At 39.8% G+C, this 17,230-nt stretch overlaps 1 protein-coding gene across 7 annotated transcripts in view; it reads left to right on the top strand.

Moving 5' to 3' along the window:
• Positions 1–16,773, top strand: part of DYRK1A (dual specificity tyrosine phosphorylation regulated kinase 1A) — a 154,036-nt gene extending 137,263 nt beyond the window's left edge. For all 7 annotated transcript variants that reach the window (XM_053564832.1, XM_053564827.1, XM_053564828.1 and 4 more), the window contains 3 exons: positions 6,797–7,103; positions 7,618–7,742; positions 13,496–16,773. In XM_053564832.1, coding sequence (XP_053420807.1) covers positions 6,797–7,103; positions 7,618–7,742; positions 13,496–14,116 — 1,053 coding nt within the window. In that variant the 3' untranslated portion in view covers positions 14,117–16,773. The remainder of the gene's footprint in view (positions 1–6,796; positions 7,104–7,617; positions 7,743–13,495) is intronic.
• The last annotated feature ends 457 nt before the right edge of the window (positions 16,774–17,230 follow it).

The following is a 17,230-nucleotide window of genomic DNA, read 5'->3' as shown; positions in this document are numbered from 1 at the left end:
CTCCATGTCTAAGAGTTCTAAATCTGCCATCAAACACAGATTGAAAATACAGTATTTGAGGTATCCCCCTATTCGTACATGGCTGGCTGACTTTTATATTTACCAATTCAATATGGTTGAAGGCAGAACTTTAAGTATATGTGGATTTCGGGTGTCCTAGAACCAGTCCCTTGTGTAGACTGAGGGCCAATTGTATTTTTTTGTTATCATTGACATTCTGTAGTTTTCTGCTTAAACATTTTATCCTCTATGAGTGAAGACAGTTTTATTCTTTCCATTATGTGTCTTTATTTCTTTTTCGTGGACACTTTATATTGTCTTGGACACCCATTTGATGAATAATAATGGTGAGAGCAGACTTCTTTCATTGTTCATAACCTTACAGAAAAAGCATACAATCCTTCAGTGTTAAGTATGATGTTAAATTGCACTTTTTTTTTTTTTGTAAATCCCTTTTATCAGATTGAAGAACTTCTTCTGTATCTAGTGTTTTGAGAGCTTTAAAAAAAAAATTAGGAATAGATTTTGAATATTGTCAGATGTTTTTCCTGCATCTGTGAAGATGATTATATGACTTTTCTCCTGTTATGTGGTGAAATAACATTAATTAATTTTTAGAATGTTAAGCTCCAACCTATAATAAACTACACTTGGCCTTGATACACTATCATCTTGCTGAATTAGATTTGCTAATGTGTTGATGAGGAATTTTGTTTCATTTGTTTCTGTATAACTACATATCTGAAACCTAATATCATTATTAGGGCTTTGCTCTCAGGATTAAGCTGGCCTCATAAAACTATTGGAAAGTATTCTTTCTTAGTTTGGAAAGAATTTCTATAAGATTGGTTAGCATTATTTCGTTTACTATAGTTCATTGATGAAGCCATCAGAACCTGAGGTATTCTTTGGTAGAAGATTATTAATTGTAATTCATGTTTTATGATAAAAATACATTTATTCAGATTTTCTTTTTGAATTAGTTTTGAGGTATTTATTTCAAGAAACTTTTCTTTCTCACCTAAGTTGAATTTGTTAGCATAAAATTATCCATATTAGGATACTATTATCTTTTAATTTCGAGAGGCTCTGTAGTGATAGGTTTATTCCTGATATTGGTCATTGTGCTTTCTCATTTTTCTCTAACTCATCTTGCTCAGGGTTCATCAAGTTCATTAGTCTTTCAAATGCGGCTTTTGGCTTTTTTGGTTTATTTCCTTTAGTTCTCAATATAATTTCTACTCTGTTTATATTTGTTGTTTTTATTGTTCTTGTACTTTGGGTTGAATCTGCTCTTTTTCTAGCTGTATTTAATGATTTTTACACTAAGCACTGCTTTAGCTCCATCCTGCAACTTGAAGTTTTAACAATAATTCATTTTCAAATATTTCTAATTTTCATTATGATTTCTTTTTTAACTGATCATGATTTAGAATTTAGTTATATAATTTCAAAATACTTAAGGATTTTCTAGACATCTTGTTATTGATGTCTAATTCAATAGCATTGTGTTTGCAAAACATGATTTCACTCTCAAAATTCATTGATGGCCTAGCATGTAATCTGCCTAGGTGGATGTTGCATGTGTATTTGATAAGAATTGTATTTTGAGCTGGGCATGGTGGCTCGCTGTAATTCCAGCTACTTGGGAGGCTGAGGTGGGAGGATTACTTGAGGCCAGGAGTTCAAGACTAGCCTGGGCAAAATAGTGAGACCCTGTCTTTTAAAAAAAAGTGGGAAAAAATTAGCCATGGGTAGAGGCACTTGCCTGTAGTCCCAGCTATTCAGGAGGCTGAGATGGGAGGATCACGTGAGCCCAGGAGTTAAAGGTTATAGTGAACCATCATCAAGCCACTTTACAGCCTTGGTGACAAGAGTGAGACCGCATCTCAAATGAATAAAGAAAGAATTATATTTTCTGTTTGTTTGGTGTAGTAGTCTTCAGGTGTCAAGATAGGTCAAAATTGTTTAGCTTTTTCTTGCATTTTTTATATCCTTTCTCTGTGTGTTTGTGTGTATTTTTGTTCTGTCAATAACTGAGAGAGAAGTCTTAATCTTCAATGATAATTTTGGATTTTTCTTAGTTTCCATTTAGTTGCTTTATTTTTTTAAAGATTTGTTAATTTGGTATTTTTATAAGTCCATTTGCATTGCTGTAAAGCGGTTGGGTGATGTACAAAGAAAAGTGGTTTAACTGGCTCACAGTTCAGCAGGCCGGCCATGAAGGCATGAAGGAAGCCTCCAGCCAGCATCTACTTCTAGTGAGAACCTCAGGGGGTTCAATCAAGGAGGAAGGTGAAAGGGAGCAGTCATGTGGCAAGAGTAGGACCAGGAGAAGGAGGAGGAGCAGGTGGTGCCAGGCCCTTTTAAACAGCCAGCTCTTGTGTGAACCAATGAAGTGGCACCCACTCATAGTCACAGGGAAGGCCGCAAGCCATTCGTGAGGAACCTGACCCAAACACCTCCTGGAAGCCCCACATTCAACATTGAGCGTCAGATTTCAGCCTGAGATTTGGAGGGACAAACATCCAAACCATATCAGTATTGTTGTGACTTCTTCATCACAAAATGCCCTCAATATTTGTCCGTGAAGTCTTATCTGATAATTATTATAGTCATACTAGCTTTTCTATTCTTAGTGTATTCTTGGCATATTTTTTTAGTTTTTACTTTGAACCTGTCCATACTTTCTTTTTATATTTAAACTGTGGCAATTGTGTACACCATGTGGTTGGTTCGTGTCTTTTACTTTAGTCTGATAACTCGCTTTTACAGTGAATATTTAGCCCTTTTAATTATTCAGAGGATTAGGTTTAACACTTTTGTCTCATTTGTGTTCAGCTTTCTTGTCTGTTCTTTGATACCTGTTCTTTCTTTCCTGCCTTTGTTGGGATGTGGGGGGTAGTTATTTAAGCATTTTGGGTATTTGATAGCATCATCTTTATTGACTTTCATTTATCCCTGTGTGTAATTTTTAGTGTTACTTTCTAATATGCATCTTTAACATCAATTTGCCTTCAAATAATATTGTATCACTTGATAAATGTAATAGCCCTGTAATTTTGTCTCATCCCCTTCTATCTCTTTTGCACTTGTCATATATTACTTCTGTATGTTATAAGCCTCACCACAGCTTATTGACTATTTAAATTGAAAATGGACTTTCATAGAAATTTTAAAATAGATAGATAATAGGAAGATCTTTTACATCTATTCTTATTTTAAGGTCTTTCTGGTGTTCTTCATTTCTTTTTGCAGTTCCTGGCTTCCATCAGGTATTTTTCTTCAGCCTCAAGAACTTCCTTTAATTTTTTGTTTTTTAGTGAGTGACTTTTGCTTAATGACTTCTCTTAGCAGTTATTTATCTGAAAATATTTTTAGTTGCTTTCTTTTTGCTCAAAAAGTATTTTTGACAGATGCAGAATTCTAGATTGACCTTATTTCTTTTCTCTCAGCCAAAGGAAAAGATGTTATGTCAGCTTTCTGGATTACATTGTTTCTGAAGAGAAGTCAGTAGCTATTCCGAGCCTTCTTCTCCTGTATGTATTTCTCTCGCATCTCCTAGTTGATTCGAATATTTCCTCTTTATGTTTGATTTTCAGCAGTTTGACTATTGTGGTTTTCTTTGTATTTTTTTCTCCCCTGGGTTCACTGAATGTCTTGGACCTGTGGGTTGATCTCTTTTTTTTTTTTAGAGACAGAGTCTCACTTTGTCCCCCTTGGTAGAGTGCCATGGCGCACAGCTCACAGCAACCTCCAGCTCTTGGGCTTAGGCGATTCTCCTGCCTTCAGCCTCCTGAGTAGCTGGGACTACAGGTGCCCGCCACAACGCCCGGCTATTTTTTGTTGCAGTTTGGCTGAGGCCAGGTTCGAACCTACCACCCTTGGTATATGGGGCCGGTGCCCTACCACTGAGCCACAGGCGCCGCCCAGGTTGATCTCTTTCATTAGTTTTTGAAAATCCTCAAACATTGTCTTTTCAAATATTTGTTCTGGTTCTTCTTCTAGTTCTCCAGTGACATGTATGTTGCAGTTTTTAACTTCTCCGTTTGGTTCATTCTGTTTTTCTCTTTATGTTTTTTAGTTTGGATCATTTCTTTGCTCTGTCTCCTAGATCACTGATGTGTTTTCCTTGTGCTAAATCCAGTGTCCTGTTCAAAATCGCTGATGGATTCTTCACTTCTGATAGTCCCAGGATTTCTATTTGTCCTTTTTCAAAAGGAAAAAGTTTTCTCTTGTGAATATCTGTTCACATGTTGTCCACCCTTTGAACTAAATTCTTTAAAATGTTTATCATCATTTTAAAATGCCTGTCTGCTTGTTTCAATGTCTGGACCATGTATTTATGTGGATCTCCTATTGCCTTATTTCCCCCACTTGATTATGGACTCCACTTTTTATTTGTTTGTTTCTAGTATCTGTAAGTTTTAAATGTGTACTGAACTGTGTTTAAGAATGGTTAAGATGGGAGTAAATCTTACAATAACCCTTTAGAAAGAGGCATGCTCCTGGTGTGGGCCTGGTTCTTGATACCACTTGGAGTTGAGCTGAGTCTGGCCTTCGTTTGTTTGGCTTAGGTTCTATTCATCAGTGTCTTCGTACGTTTGAGTTGGGATCAGGGTTTGTGTCCTGTGCAGCGTGGAGACTCTCGCAGTCTCTCTACATGACTGCCCAGCCAGCAGACCCACTCCTGGCTCTGCATCCCCTCTGCCTCCTCCTGTCCTGCCCCACGCCTGCTTTGTTTATGTGGAGGGCAGAAGTTGGTTCAGGCGTGGGCTGTGTTTCCTCACCCACGTCTATGGCATGCTTGCTCCTTCTCCAGCCATAGCTCTCGTCTATGAAAGGCGCTTCATTTTCTAGAATTCAAAGAATTCTGGTTCCTTTGGGTCCCGAGTTAGCTCTCTGATGGGTTTTTAACAGCGATGGTTTTGTGACTTACTTGTTGTCTTCTTGCTTTTAAGAGTGGGGAAAAATGTGAATTTCTATAGGCAAAAGTCTAGTAATGCTATTGTAAATAATTCAGTATTTATAGAGATTTTTAAGGGTTATACTATTTATTAAAACATGAGTTTTCAGAAAATCTCAGTACGTGTTAATTTATTATTTTTTTAAATTTCAAAGTAACATGAGGGTACAAATTTTTAGGTCACATTGTTTTCAATTATAAGATAAGGTTTAAGTTGTAGTTGAACCTTTGACCCAGGAGGCATGCTGAATACCCTCACATTGGGCACATTAGGTGAGATTTGGTCAGCTGCCCTCCATCTTCCCCCCTCCACTCTCCCTCCTTTTCCCTACCATTTGCTAGACTGTATTTGTGTTTCATCATTCGTGTGATGAAATTGGTTTCATCACATTGGCTTTGTACTAAATATTGAGTACAATGGATATTGGATATCCATTCTTGAGATACTTTACTAAGAAGAATATATTTCAACTCCATCCAGGTAAACATAAAAGGTGTGAAGTCTCCATCTTTTCTTATGGCTGAATAGTACTCCATGATATACATGTACCACAATTTGTTAATCTGTTCGTGGGTCAGTGAGCACTTAGGTTGTTTCCATGACTTGGCAATTATGAATTGAGCTACAGTAAACATTCTGGTGTAAATGTCTTTGTGATACAATGATTTTTTTGTTCTTCTGGGTAGATACCTAGTATTGAAATTGAGGGATCAACTTAATTCATTATTATGCATGTTTTCTAAAGGGGGGCACAAATATAGTAGAACCACGTTGACCACCCAAGGGACTTTAACAAGCTGGTTAACATATGGTGGTGGTCAACATAAGGAACTAGGCCGACTGGTACTGATAGATACACATGGTACATTCTGGTCTATGATAATTAATTCAATTTAAGGTGGTGGTCAGTGTAGAGAGGAAGTCAACTAGGATGGTTCTACTATAACTGGCCTTTTAATTTCCATGTCCTCTGTAAACAAGTAATGTTAAATCTGTGCCTTTTAGAGCAGATTGGGAATGATCTTTAGCTTTAGTGAACCGCTTTTTACCAGGGGAGGGTATAGCAAGTTCTCAGGTGTAGCCAGCAGAAAGGCAGCCTGGAAACACTGGCTGCAGCAGGGCTTGGCGCACTTGGTCTGTTTTTAGTGTTTTGGGGCTCTCTTGCAGGTTCTTCATTATTTATTTATTTATTTTGAGACAGAGTCTTACTATATCGCCCTTGGTAGAGTGCCGTAGCATCACAGCTCACAGCAACCTCCAACTCCTGGCTCTTGCCTCAGACTCTCAAGTAGCTGGGACTACAGGTGCCTGCCACAACACCTGGCTATTTTTTGTTGCAGTTGTTATTGTTGTCCTGCTGGCCTTGGCTGGGTTCAAACCCGCCACCCTCAGTGTATGTGGCTGGCACCGTAACCACTGTATTTCGGGCACTGAACCATGTTCTGCAATTTGTCTGTGGGTTTGTTTTTACTGCCTTTAAAAATATGAAAATCATTTTTAGCTAGAGCTATACAAAAGCAGATTCTGGATCAGGCCACAGTGTACCGACTCCTGGGTTAAACGATCTATATAGTGATTTTTGTTTCAAAATGATGTTGAATTCTTCTAACTAAAAGTGCTTTTGGAATAGTGATGTATGAAAAGGCAGAGGATCTAACTATAAAATTTTCTTTTTAATAAAGACCTTAAAATATATTTAAACATATTTGAAATTAAATTATGTAGGCTTTAAACGACTGAAGGTTTATTTTTAAAAATTTAGAAATAAATTATATAGGCTTTTACATATTCGATCAAATTTAGAGAAAGCCTTTCATCATCTCTTTTAGGAATACAAACCGCCAGGATCCCGTAAACTTCATAACATTCTTGGAGTAGAAACAGGAGGACCTGGCGGGCGCCGTGCTGGGGAATCGGGTCACACAGTAGCTGACTACTTGAAGTTCAAAGACCTCATATTAAGGATGCTTGATTATGACCCCAAAGGTCGAATCCAACCTTACTATGCCCTGCAGCACAGTTTTTTCAAGAAAACAGCGGATGAGGGTACAAATACAAGTAATAGTGTATCCACCAGTCCTGCGATGGAGCAGTCCCAGTCTTCAGGCACCACCTCCAGCACATCATCAAGCTCAGGTCTGTTCTTGTGATGTTAGATTGGGCTTGGGAGCAGCTAATCCTTTTTTTTTTTTTTTTTTTTTTTAACAAAATGGGGTTATTTTTAAAGTGTTAAACTTACTAATATGAGGTGGGGAGGAATTACTTTGCTTAAATCTGTTCTTTGTTGTTAATAATATATTGCCCCCCCCCCATATTACCAGTATTTAATTATGGACGTAATACATTTTTAGTTGGAAACAAAAATATTTAGTAACCAACATTTAAAATTGCTTTTAAAATGGCATTTTTGTCTGCATGCTTGAGTTTTCCCTATCTTAACCAAACTTGCTTTTCTTTAGTTCAGTGGTTGATGTGAGAGAATCTAGTTTGAGTCAGAGAATCCGAAGACTGTTATGTTATATTTTCAAGTTAATATTGTAGCTTTTTTTTTAATGGTGGCGTACTTCCAGCTTTAATGATACAGTTTTAGAATATAAACTTGAACAGAATTAGCCTTGAACTCACAATTGCATTGTGTGTGACATTTAAGGTGGCTCATCGGGCACGAGCAACAGTGGGAGAGCCAGGTCAGACCCGACGCACCAGCACCGGCACAGCGGCGGGCACTTCACGGCTGCCGTCCAGGCCATGGACTGTGAGACACACAGTCCCCAGGTGAGCTCACACATAGTTGCTTGTGTCACCTGTTCTGCCCAGGTTTAGCAATATTGGATGCCAGGTACTGTTAGGATGATTCTGTCATTTACTCTGAAGTAAACAAAGCCTTTATTTCTAACTAGAGAAGTACATTCTTAAAATTTCCCCCCTCATTTAGAAATGGCTAGCACTTGTTGGGTACACAGTAGTTTTTTTGAGCATTTTTCCCCCTGTGTTTATCTCAACTAAAGTGACATTGTGAGCTTTGTGATGTTTGGTCCCCATTTTACAGTGGGAGCTGAGTCTTAATGGCTTAACTAACTTTCCCTAGGCCATGGTCACACTTCCTTCCATGATCTTTTTATAGTATCAAAGTCCTAGATTCTGAATCAGTTTCTATTTTGTTTTCATCCTCTATTGTTCGTTTGTTTTTTTTTTTTTTTTTTTTTTTTGTAGAGACAGAGTCTCACATACCGCCCTCAGGTAGAGTGCCATGGCATCACACAGCTCACAGCAACCTCTAACTCTTGAGCTTACGCGATTCTCTTGCTTCAGCCTCCCGAGCAGCTGGGACTACAGGCGCCCGCCACAACGCCCGGCTATTTTTTGGTTGCAATTTGGCCGGGGCTGGGTTTGAACCCGCCACCCTCGGCATATGGGGCCGGCACTCTACTCACTGAGCCACAGGCGCCGCCCTGTTTGTTTGTTTTAAAACTGTTACAGAAGAAGTTCTAATTAAGTATTTTTTAAAAATCAAAGTGAGGGCGGCGCCTGTGGCTCACTGAGTAGGGCATCAGCCCCCTATACCAAGGGTGGTGGGTTCCAACCCGGCCCCGCCAAACTGCAACAAAATATAGCTGGGCGTTGTGGCGGGCACCCATAGTCCCAGCTACTCAGGAGGCTGAGGCAAGAGAATTGCCTAAGCCCAGGAGCTGGAGGTTGTTGTGAGCTGTGATACCATTGCACTCTACCGAGGGCGACAAAATGAGACTCAGTCTCAAAAAAAAAAGAAAAAAGAAAATATATAATAATTAAAAAATGAAGTTCTTAAAAATCAAAGTGAAACAGGTGGTCATGGTAAAAATACTTAAACACCCTTGTAAAATAGTAAGTTTGTTCATACTGAGTGCTGCATTTATGTGTTTTGTGGTGAGAGGCCAGCGTATTATTTAATAAATGAAGTTAAACTGATACTGATTAATATCACTCCCTGTTATGACTGGGGCAGCCTACTACTGCTGGAGAAAAATCACAAATGTAGCTGTGTCATCATATCTATTTATTAATATTCGCCTGCCTCCTGGCTTCATTGCCTGTGTCAGTGTGATCTTTATTCTGAGGTCAGCGGGCATGCTAATGCTTGTCGTCTTCATTCCTCAACTGCATTTGACAACGTTGGCAGTCTCTGAAACGCTTTCTGGTTTCGTTGCCAGGATGCTCCCCATACCCACCCCTCCACTTCTCTGGCCAGTTCCTTCACTGTCTTTTGTGGGGATTCTCCTCTTTTACCCACCATGAAACTTAGGTGTCCTTGAGGCCTATGTCCTGCCCCTCCTCCCCGTGCACTTCTAGGACGATCTTACCTACTTCTTCTAGTGCTTGCCATCACCATCTTCATGTCTGTCACTCCCGAATCTTGAGTTCTGACTTAAGGCTTCACTCTCGGCTCGGCGCCTATAGCTCAGTGAGTGGGGCGTTGGCCACATGCACAGAGGTTGGCGGGTTCCAGTCCAGCCCGGGCCTGCTAAACAGCAATGACAGCTACAACCAAAAATAGCCTGTGCGTTGTGGCGGGCGCCTGTAGTCCCAGCTACTTGGGAGGCTGAGGCAAGAGAATCACTTCAGCCCAAGAGCCTGAGGTTGCTCTGAGCTATGATGCTATGGCACTCTACAGAGGGTGACAAAGTAAGACTCTGTTTAAAAAATAAAAAAACAAAAGACTTCATCCTCAAGCCCTTTATTTCGAATTATTTATTGTGAGTATCACTTTGGGATCTCAACAGTACATCATTGCAGATGTATCACATAAACTGATTTCATCACCTCTTCCACTTTTACCTACTCTTTATGAAAAAGTGGCCCTATATCCACTTGTCATAAACCTGAGGATGCTCCTCCCTTCTTGGCTCCACACACTGAATGAAACTATGAATCATGTTTCAGCATCCTACATAAGTTTTTATTCTTTCTCCTTCACTTGACCCTGTTGCTGTGACTACCTCTGGCCTGTCTTGCTAGAAAGTCTTCTGACTGGTCTTCCAGCATCTGGTTCCATTCACCCGTCAGCTCCTTTTCATCTCTGCAGCCATGTGAACTTTCACTAAAGCAGTCTGATCTTTCCATTTCCCCTACTGTGAACCAGCTTGTGGCAGGTCCTTGTTCCTAAAATAAAATTTAGACTTCTTATCAAAGTGTCAGGGATTTCTGTGAGCTCCCCCCCGCCCCCGTCCCTCCCCAGCCATTATTACTCATTCTGGTCATATTGATGATTTTCGCTATTGGCAAGACACCATGTTCTTTCACTTTTCTCACATGTACTGGGCTCTCAGCCTGGAATAGTCCCACCCTCTTTTGCTTTGGTAACTACCATTTATGCTTTAGGTCTTAACTTAAATATTACTATTCCCAGAGGCTTTCCCTAATTCTTCAAACTATACTTCCTTCCTTCCTTCCAAATATATTAATACTGCAAACATATTAAGAGTTAACATAAGACAAATGTGTACCTCTCACCTGTATTTGACAGAAGTCAGTATTTTGTTTCAAATCCTTTTTATATATTTAATTTTTGAATAGTTGCTAAGTCAAAGGTAAATATAAAAAGATACAGTGAACATTTTTCTTTCTGTATCTAAACCGATATTCATAGATTTTTGTGTACTTTTTGAGACATTATATTTTGAGAGTTGTATAAGCAAATAAAAATAATTCTTTACCCAGCCTTTGTACAGAGGTGGAAGCATAGCAGACGGTACTGCTTCACATTTTGGCTTTTCCATATGGTTGACGTATATAGTATTTTGGAACTTTTCCTATGTTGGTACATGGAGAACTTACTTATTTTGCGTGTCTGACTAATAGCGGTTGTTTACATGTTCCATAAGTCATTTCACCAGTCCCCTGTTAATGGACACTTAGTTCATTTCCAGTCTTTTTTACTGTTACAAGTGATGGTGTAATAAATAACCTGGAACAGGAGTAGTCTCTCCTTATCTGTCCATGGTTTCACTCTCTACAGTTTCAGTCCAGAAATATTAAGTGGAAAATTTCAGAAATAAACAGTTCACAAGTTTTTAAATTTTGTGCTAGTAGAAGTAGGATGATGAGGTCCTATCCCTGTGCTATCCTGCCCTGTCTCACTCGGTACGTGAACCACCCAGGTGCTCATGCTGTGTGTATGCTTAATGGCAGTTAGATTATCGGATTGACGAAACAGTATAGGTAGAGTTCCAGCACCTACCGGGTGAGGCTTGGAATGTATCCCTGCAGGTACGGGGGACTGTGGTACACGTGTCCTTCACATGTGTGCAGCTAAATTCCTGGGAAGGTGGTGTAAATTCCTGGGAGTGAAATTGCTGTGTCCAAGAGTAAGTGGTGTAGTTTGTAATTTTGATAATTATTGCCAAATTTCCTTCCATGTAATTTTGTAATCCAGTAGCTCAAGCAGTTTCCTTTTTAAAAACGGTTAGTATTTTTTGAGAACTCATTCCAATTTTCTACTGGATTGTTTTCAACAGTATCTGTAAAAGTTTGGTTCTCAGACCGCCTTTACAGAATAAATACTGAATTTGTGCTGGCCACTAGTGGTAGACACTGAGTCTTTGCCAACCTAGAGCTTATGTGACACGAGTAAATGAAATAACTATGAATAAAAATCACCAGCAGCATTAGCTGTTAAAAAGAAGATAAGAAGGGATAATGGGATGGAAAGTGACTGTTCATCAGATGAGATGTATTAACGATAGTAGGCCAAACTCTGGTAACTGACCTCTAAAATATGCTGGTTTAACGTGTATGAAGTTTCTTTTTTGTATAACAATCCAAGGTGTTGAGACTAGTGGCTCGGCTCTTCTCCATGTTAGGTCGCTTACCATCTTGTGGCTGTACTGTCCCCTAGGACCTAACGCTTCACTGTGTACAGCAGCCATGGTATTTGGGAGGGTCATTGGCCAGGCTAGCAGTGGTGTGCAAACTTCGATTCACATTGCATTGACAGTTTAGTCATGCAACCATACCTAAGATTAAGGAAAGCTGAGAAGTGTAGTCCAGATTTGCTCAGAAATAAAAAGAATATTCAGTAGAACATCTGTAAGTTGACCACCAAAGGGACTGTAACAAACTGGTCAATGTAGAGGTAGTTAGCATGAGGAACTGGGCCCGCTGTTCTGATATACACATGTGGTGCTGGTCCAGTCTGAAAATAAAGTTACCTTGAGGTGGTCGATGTAGGGAGGTGGTCAGCTGTGTGGAGGTCCTACTGTATATTTTTTTGTGCACAACCTGTAGACTGTGCCACAGGGGGCAGCATTAGCCATAGTGGTCAGGGAAAGACTCTGGAACTAAAGGGGTGAGAAAGAAGAATCCAAGCAGAAATCAGAAATAAGGGCTCTAGGTGAAGGGAATAGTGAGCAGATGTCCTGAAGCATTTGAAAGATTTTGGCAGATTGAGGAAAAGAAAGCAGAAGCCAGGTGGCAGGAGGAAGGACAGCTGGAGAAAGACTGGGTAAGTGGGCACTGGCCAGGGTATGCAGACTGTGGTATGAAGTTCGGATTGTTTTGTTTTTCTAAGGGCAATTGACAAGTCGTGAAAGGATTTTAAATAGGAAAGCGATTGGATTTGTGTTTTTGTGTGTGTGTGTGTGTGTGTGTTTTGAGACGGAGTCTCAGTCCGTTGCCCTCCATGAGTACTGTTTCATCACAGCTCACAGCAACCTCAAATTCTTGGCCTTAAGCAATTCTCTTGCCTCAGCCTCCCAAGTAGCTGGGACTACAGGTGCCCGCCATAACGCCCAGCAGTTTTTTTTTTTTTTTTTTTTTTTTTGTAGTTGTCAATTGTTGTTTTGCAGGCCTGGGCTGGGTTTGAACCCACCAGTGTGGGTGTATGTGGCCGGTGCCCTAACTACTGAGCTATGGGCACCGAGCCAAAGATTATTCCTGCTGCTTTGTTGGAAAAGGTCAAGGGTGGAAGCAGGGAGTTCTTTTAGGAAGGAAGTTGTGTTAGTCTAGGCCAGAGATGGCTAGTGAGTGGCCTGGGTAAGTGACTGTGCTGGGAGGCAGAAGGGGTGCCAGGGTTGGGATCTATTTAAAGTGCTCTGCAGCACTTGCTAGTGGGGTGGATAGAGGAATTGTTGAGTGATTGATTGGGTGGATAGTAGTCCTTTAATTGAAGGGAGGAAGATGGAGAGAGGAAGACTTCAATGGGGGGAAAGTAAAGAATTACTTTTGGACCTGCCAAAAATCCTTACTAAATAAATAGTAAAGTCAACTGACCCTTTCCAGAAAAAATTTGCTGCCCCATGACAAACAGTGCTCCCAAGGATAGAAAGTGGCTAGTGAACTCTATGAGTCTATTCATGGGTATGACTTCCTAAAAATTGCAGCTTTCCTGAACATATTTAGAACATATTTAGAGTTTTGTACAACTAACACGTTAAAAGCTTCAAAAACCTTCTCTCTGTGATTAGTATAAAGGCCAGTGTCATAGCTTTTGATTGAAAATTAAACCTGGAAACAGGGCTCTGAATAATCCTTTTGAAATCTGTTCTGAACAGGTGCGTCAGCAATTTCCTGCTCCTCTTGGGTGGTCAGGCACTGAAGCTCCTACACAGGTCACTGTTGAAACTCATCCTGTTCAAGAAACAACCTTTCATGTAGCCCCTCAACAGAATGCATTGCATCATCACCATGGAAACAGTTCCCATCATCATCACCACCACCATCACCATCATCACCACCATGGACAACAAGCCTTGGGTAACCGGACCAGGCCAAGGGTCTACAATTCTCCAACAAATAGCTCCTCTACCCAGGATTCTATGGAGGTTGGCCACAGTCACCACTCCATGACATCCCTGTCTTCCTCAACGACTTCTTCCTCAACATCTTCCTCCTCTACTGGTAATCAAGGCAATCAGGCCTACCAGAATCGCCCAGTGGCTGCTAATACCTTGGACTTTGGACAGAATGGAGCTATGGACGTTAATTTGACCGTCTACTCCAATCCACGCCAAGAGACTGGCATAGCTGGACATCCAACATACCAATTTTCTGCTAATACAGGTCCTGCACATTACATGACTGAAGGACATCTGACAATGAGGCAAGGGGCTGACCGAGAAGAGTCCCCCATGACAGGAGTTTGTGTGCAACAGAGTCCTGTAGCTAGCTCGTGACTACATTGAAACTTGAGTTTGTTTCTTGTGTGTTTTTATAGAAGTGGTGTTTTTTTCCAAAAACAAAGTGCAAAGCTGCTTGAATCAGAAGGAGATTAACACACTGAACCGCTACAAGAGGGCAAAGCTGAATTTTTTTTTTTTTTTAACTTGAAAAGATTGCAAAGGGACAATGAAGTGTTTAAAAGAGCCATGTCCAAACCCATCTTCACGGATAGCTCAGAGGTATCCTCTTTTTTGCCTCCCCCATTTTAACTTGCCACATCCCAGTCATAGTGGGTTTTTTTGTCTTTCTCTTCAACAAAAGTTAGTGTTCAGATGTTGGTCTCAGTCATTTGCCAACTAATTTTAAAATAAAAGGCACTGCACATAATTTGCATAAAGGGCCCCATGAGGGTGTTTTTTTCTTTCTTCTCATTTTTTTCCCCCTTTTGGGAGGTTTTGTTTTGTTTTGGGTGGGGGGTGGGAAGTTTGGGTTTTTTAGTCCTCCAAACACACTTGAGCACGGAAATGCAGTACTGTAAGGAAGAGGGACCTCCAGCTTACACAAACACCATCTTCAGCTGTATGGAAGGGACGGTTGTATTGAAGTTTGTAAGGCACATTAAGCATGCTAAGTGGCGGGGATCAGAACTCTCCTATCTGAACCTACTGAGGAGCAAAGCAGCAATCACATGGGATCCTGTGGGTCTCCTGTCGTAGAGGCCACAGTAAGATAGGAATGGAACGTGACTGGTCTCCCAACCAAGGTGCACTGAGACGCAATCAACGGGTCAGTTGTGGCCAGTCCTGGGGAGGTCTGAGTGGTGGTCTTTGGGATAACCTTTGGCCTTATGGATTTGGACTCGAAATTAGAAGAGCCTACCATTTCAGATGCAATCACTTTTGGACATGCTTTTGCAGACAGTCCTTAATGCTGAAAACACAGAGAATGGGTAATTCAAGAGGCCTTTCTTTTAAAATAGACTTTTGTGACCCACTAATCGTAAGGTATTGCAAGGTCACTTTGCGTGTGTCATAAAGTTGACTTCCTTATTGGTTGAAGGTCACAGAAGTAGTGGTTTGCTTTGATGGAAATAGCTACAGCTGTGTCCCTTCCTGCTTTTTATTTTTTCTTTTGCTTTTTCTTGGCACGTGGTATCTCCACCATTTCTTCTGCACAAAGATGTCTTCTGTTCATCCTGAACATTTTTAAAAAAATGCAGAATTTTATGTGACTGCTTTTTTGCCTCACAATTATGCTGTGAATTTTACAAAAATTTATTTTCTTTTTTGATAATTTATTGTACCAAAGCTGTTTTTATAGCACATAGATGTCTGTAACCAATAATGTAGCAGTTCTGCACTTTGACACAAGGTGTAACTAGACCATTTTTAAATGTCAGTTGAAAATTATGGCTGTACTATTGCTTAAACAAAACTGGAACTGTTGTTGAATCCATAGCCAATACATTTACAGCAATCTGTGTACTGAACATAATAGATTGACATCTAATTCAAGATTACAACATCTGTTACATTCTAAATGTGTTCAGGCTTCTGAAGGTAAAGGGACACTGGATCCAGAAGCTATGGAACCAGCAGTTGATTCTTGTATTCCTGATTAACCTACTTGTAAACTTGAAAGCAAGACCTCGATTGCACCAACAGGTCCAAAATGTGAGCGGGAGTAAAGCAGAACTCTCACACGTGACCTGAGTGAGCAGGCTGGTATTTAACAGGTGCCTCGTTTGAGACTATGCTGCCTTAATGTAACACAGTCTGGCAGTTGCTAAATTTGTGTTCCCATTTTAAATTGACCAATTTTAGGGTGTTAGACTTTAGAGCGGTTGAATTGGGAGAATGAAGATAAGTGATTTACCTGTCCAGGATCAAAAGAAGCCTAGAAAAGAAGCAGTAATCTACCTCTGCCGATAACCCTGTTCAAAACAACTCAGCAGAACACCACATTACTTTTTATTGGTCAATTTCCATGTGGCTGACTAGGTCAATTTTTTTCTGAACAAAAGCAGGTTTTTATATGTAAACAGTGACAAAAGAAAGGCTTAAAACTATGTAAATGTGAATGGAAACTTGGAAATACCCATTTTTATAAACCACAAAATTTTTTTGCTGTTAATCAGGAAATCCATATTTATTTTGTAATTAAATGTCAAGCCTGTGGATGATTTTTTTTTAACTTGGTAGTTCATAAAGGTTTACGGTGAATAAAAGGATATCATCTTGAGTATAGCAATATCAAAGGAATTCAGTAGTTACTGCTGTTTAGGAATATAAGCTTAAGATATTATATGGGTCAGGTGATTTTTTTTTTTTTTTTTTTTTTCTGTGCTGGTTGCCACATCTTAGCAAGCACCAAAAAACTAAAGCAGTTTTTAAACCAATATTTACATAAAGAAAATCATAAAATCCAATGCTTCTGCATACTGTGTTATGTTACAGTCCAGTTTTGTGTGCTTTACTACACAGTTTGGTTACAGGACTTCTGTGCATTGTAAACATAAACAGCATGGAAAAGGTTAAATACCTGTGTTCAGATTGTAAGATCTAGTCCGGACTTGCTGTGTATATTGTAACGTTAAATGAAAAAAGAACCCCCCTTTGTATTATAGTCATGCGGTCTTATGTATGATAAACAGTTGAATAATTTGTCCTCAGACTCTTTACTATGCTTTTTAAAAATTAATTTAAGAAAAATGTAAACATAGTAAAAATCTTCCTATGCAAATTAACCTGGTCCAGGTCTGGTAGGTATGCTGAGTATAATAAGTTTAGTTAAATATGTAAAGAGGAAAATATTTGAGTTACATCAACACAGGCTTTAAAAATCTCTGAAAGTAAAAATTGGAGGTTTAACAGGTTGTTTTGATTTTTCAAATTGATTCTTTATATCAGTGATTACCATATTCGCAGTTTTCTCTCTGACTCACAGTACTGCTGTTTGAGTTTGTAAAGTGTGGAAGGGATGTGAGGGCATGACGATTTTCTCGAATAGGCTCTGTCCTGCTGAGATGAAGAAGGTAATATAGACACCATTGTTCCTCCACTCCAGAGTCTTCAAGTGGGGATCTTTTGGGGGCTTTCTGTACAACTTCTACAACTCCTGCCACAGTG

The sequence above is a fragment of the Nycticebus coucang genome, chromosome 16, assembly GCF_027406575.1.
Source record: "Nycticebus coucang isolate mNycCou1 chromosome 16, mNycCou1.pri, whole genome shotgun sequence".
NCBI classification, from domain to species: Eukaryota; Metazoa; Chordata; class Mammalia; order Primates; family Lorisidae; genus Nycticebus; species Nycticebus coucang.
Note: the sequence above shows the minus strand (reverse complement) of the source record. Positions and strands in the feature narration are given on the sequence as shown.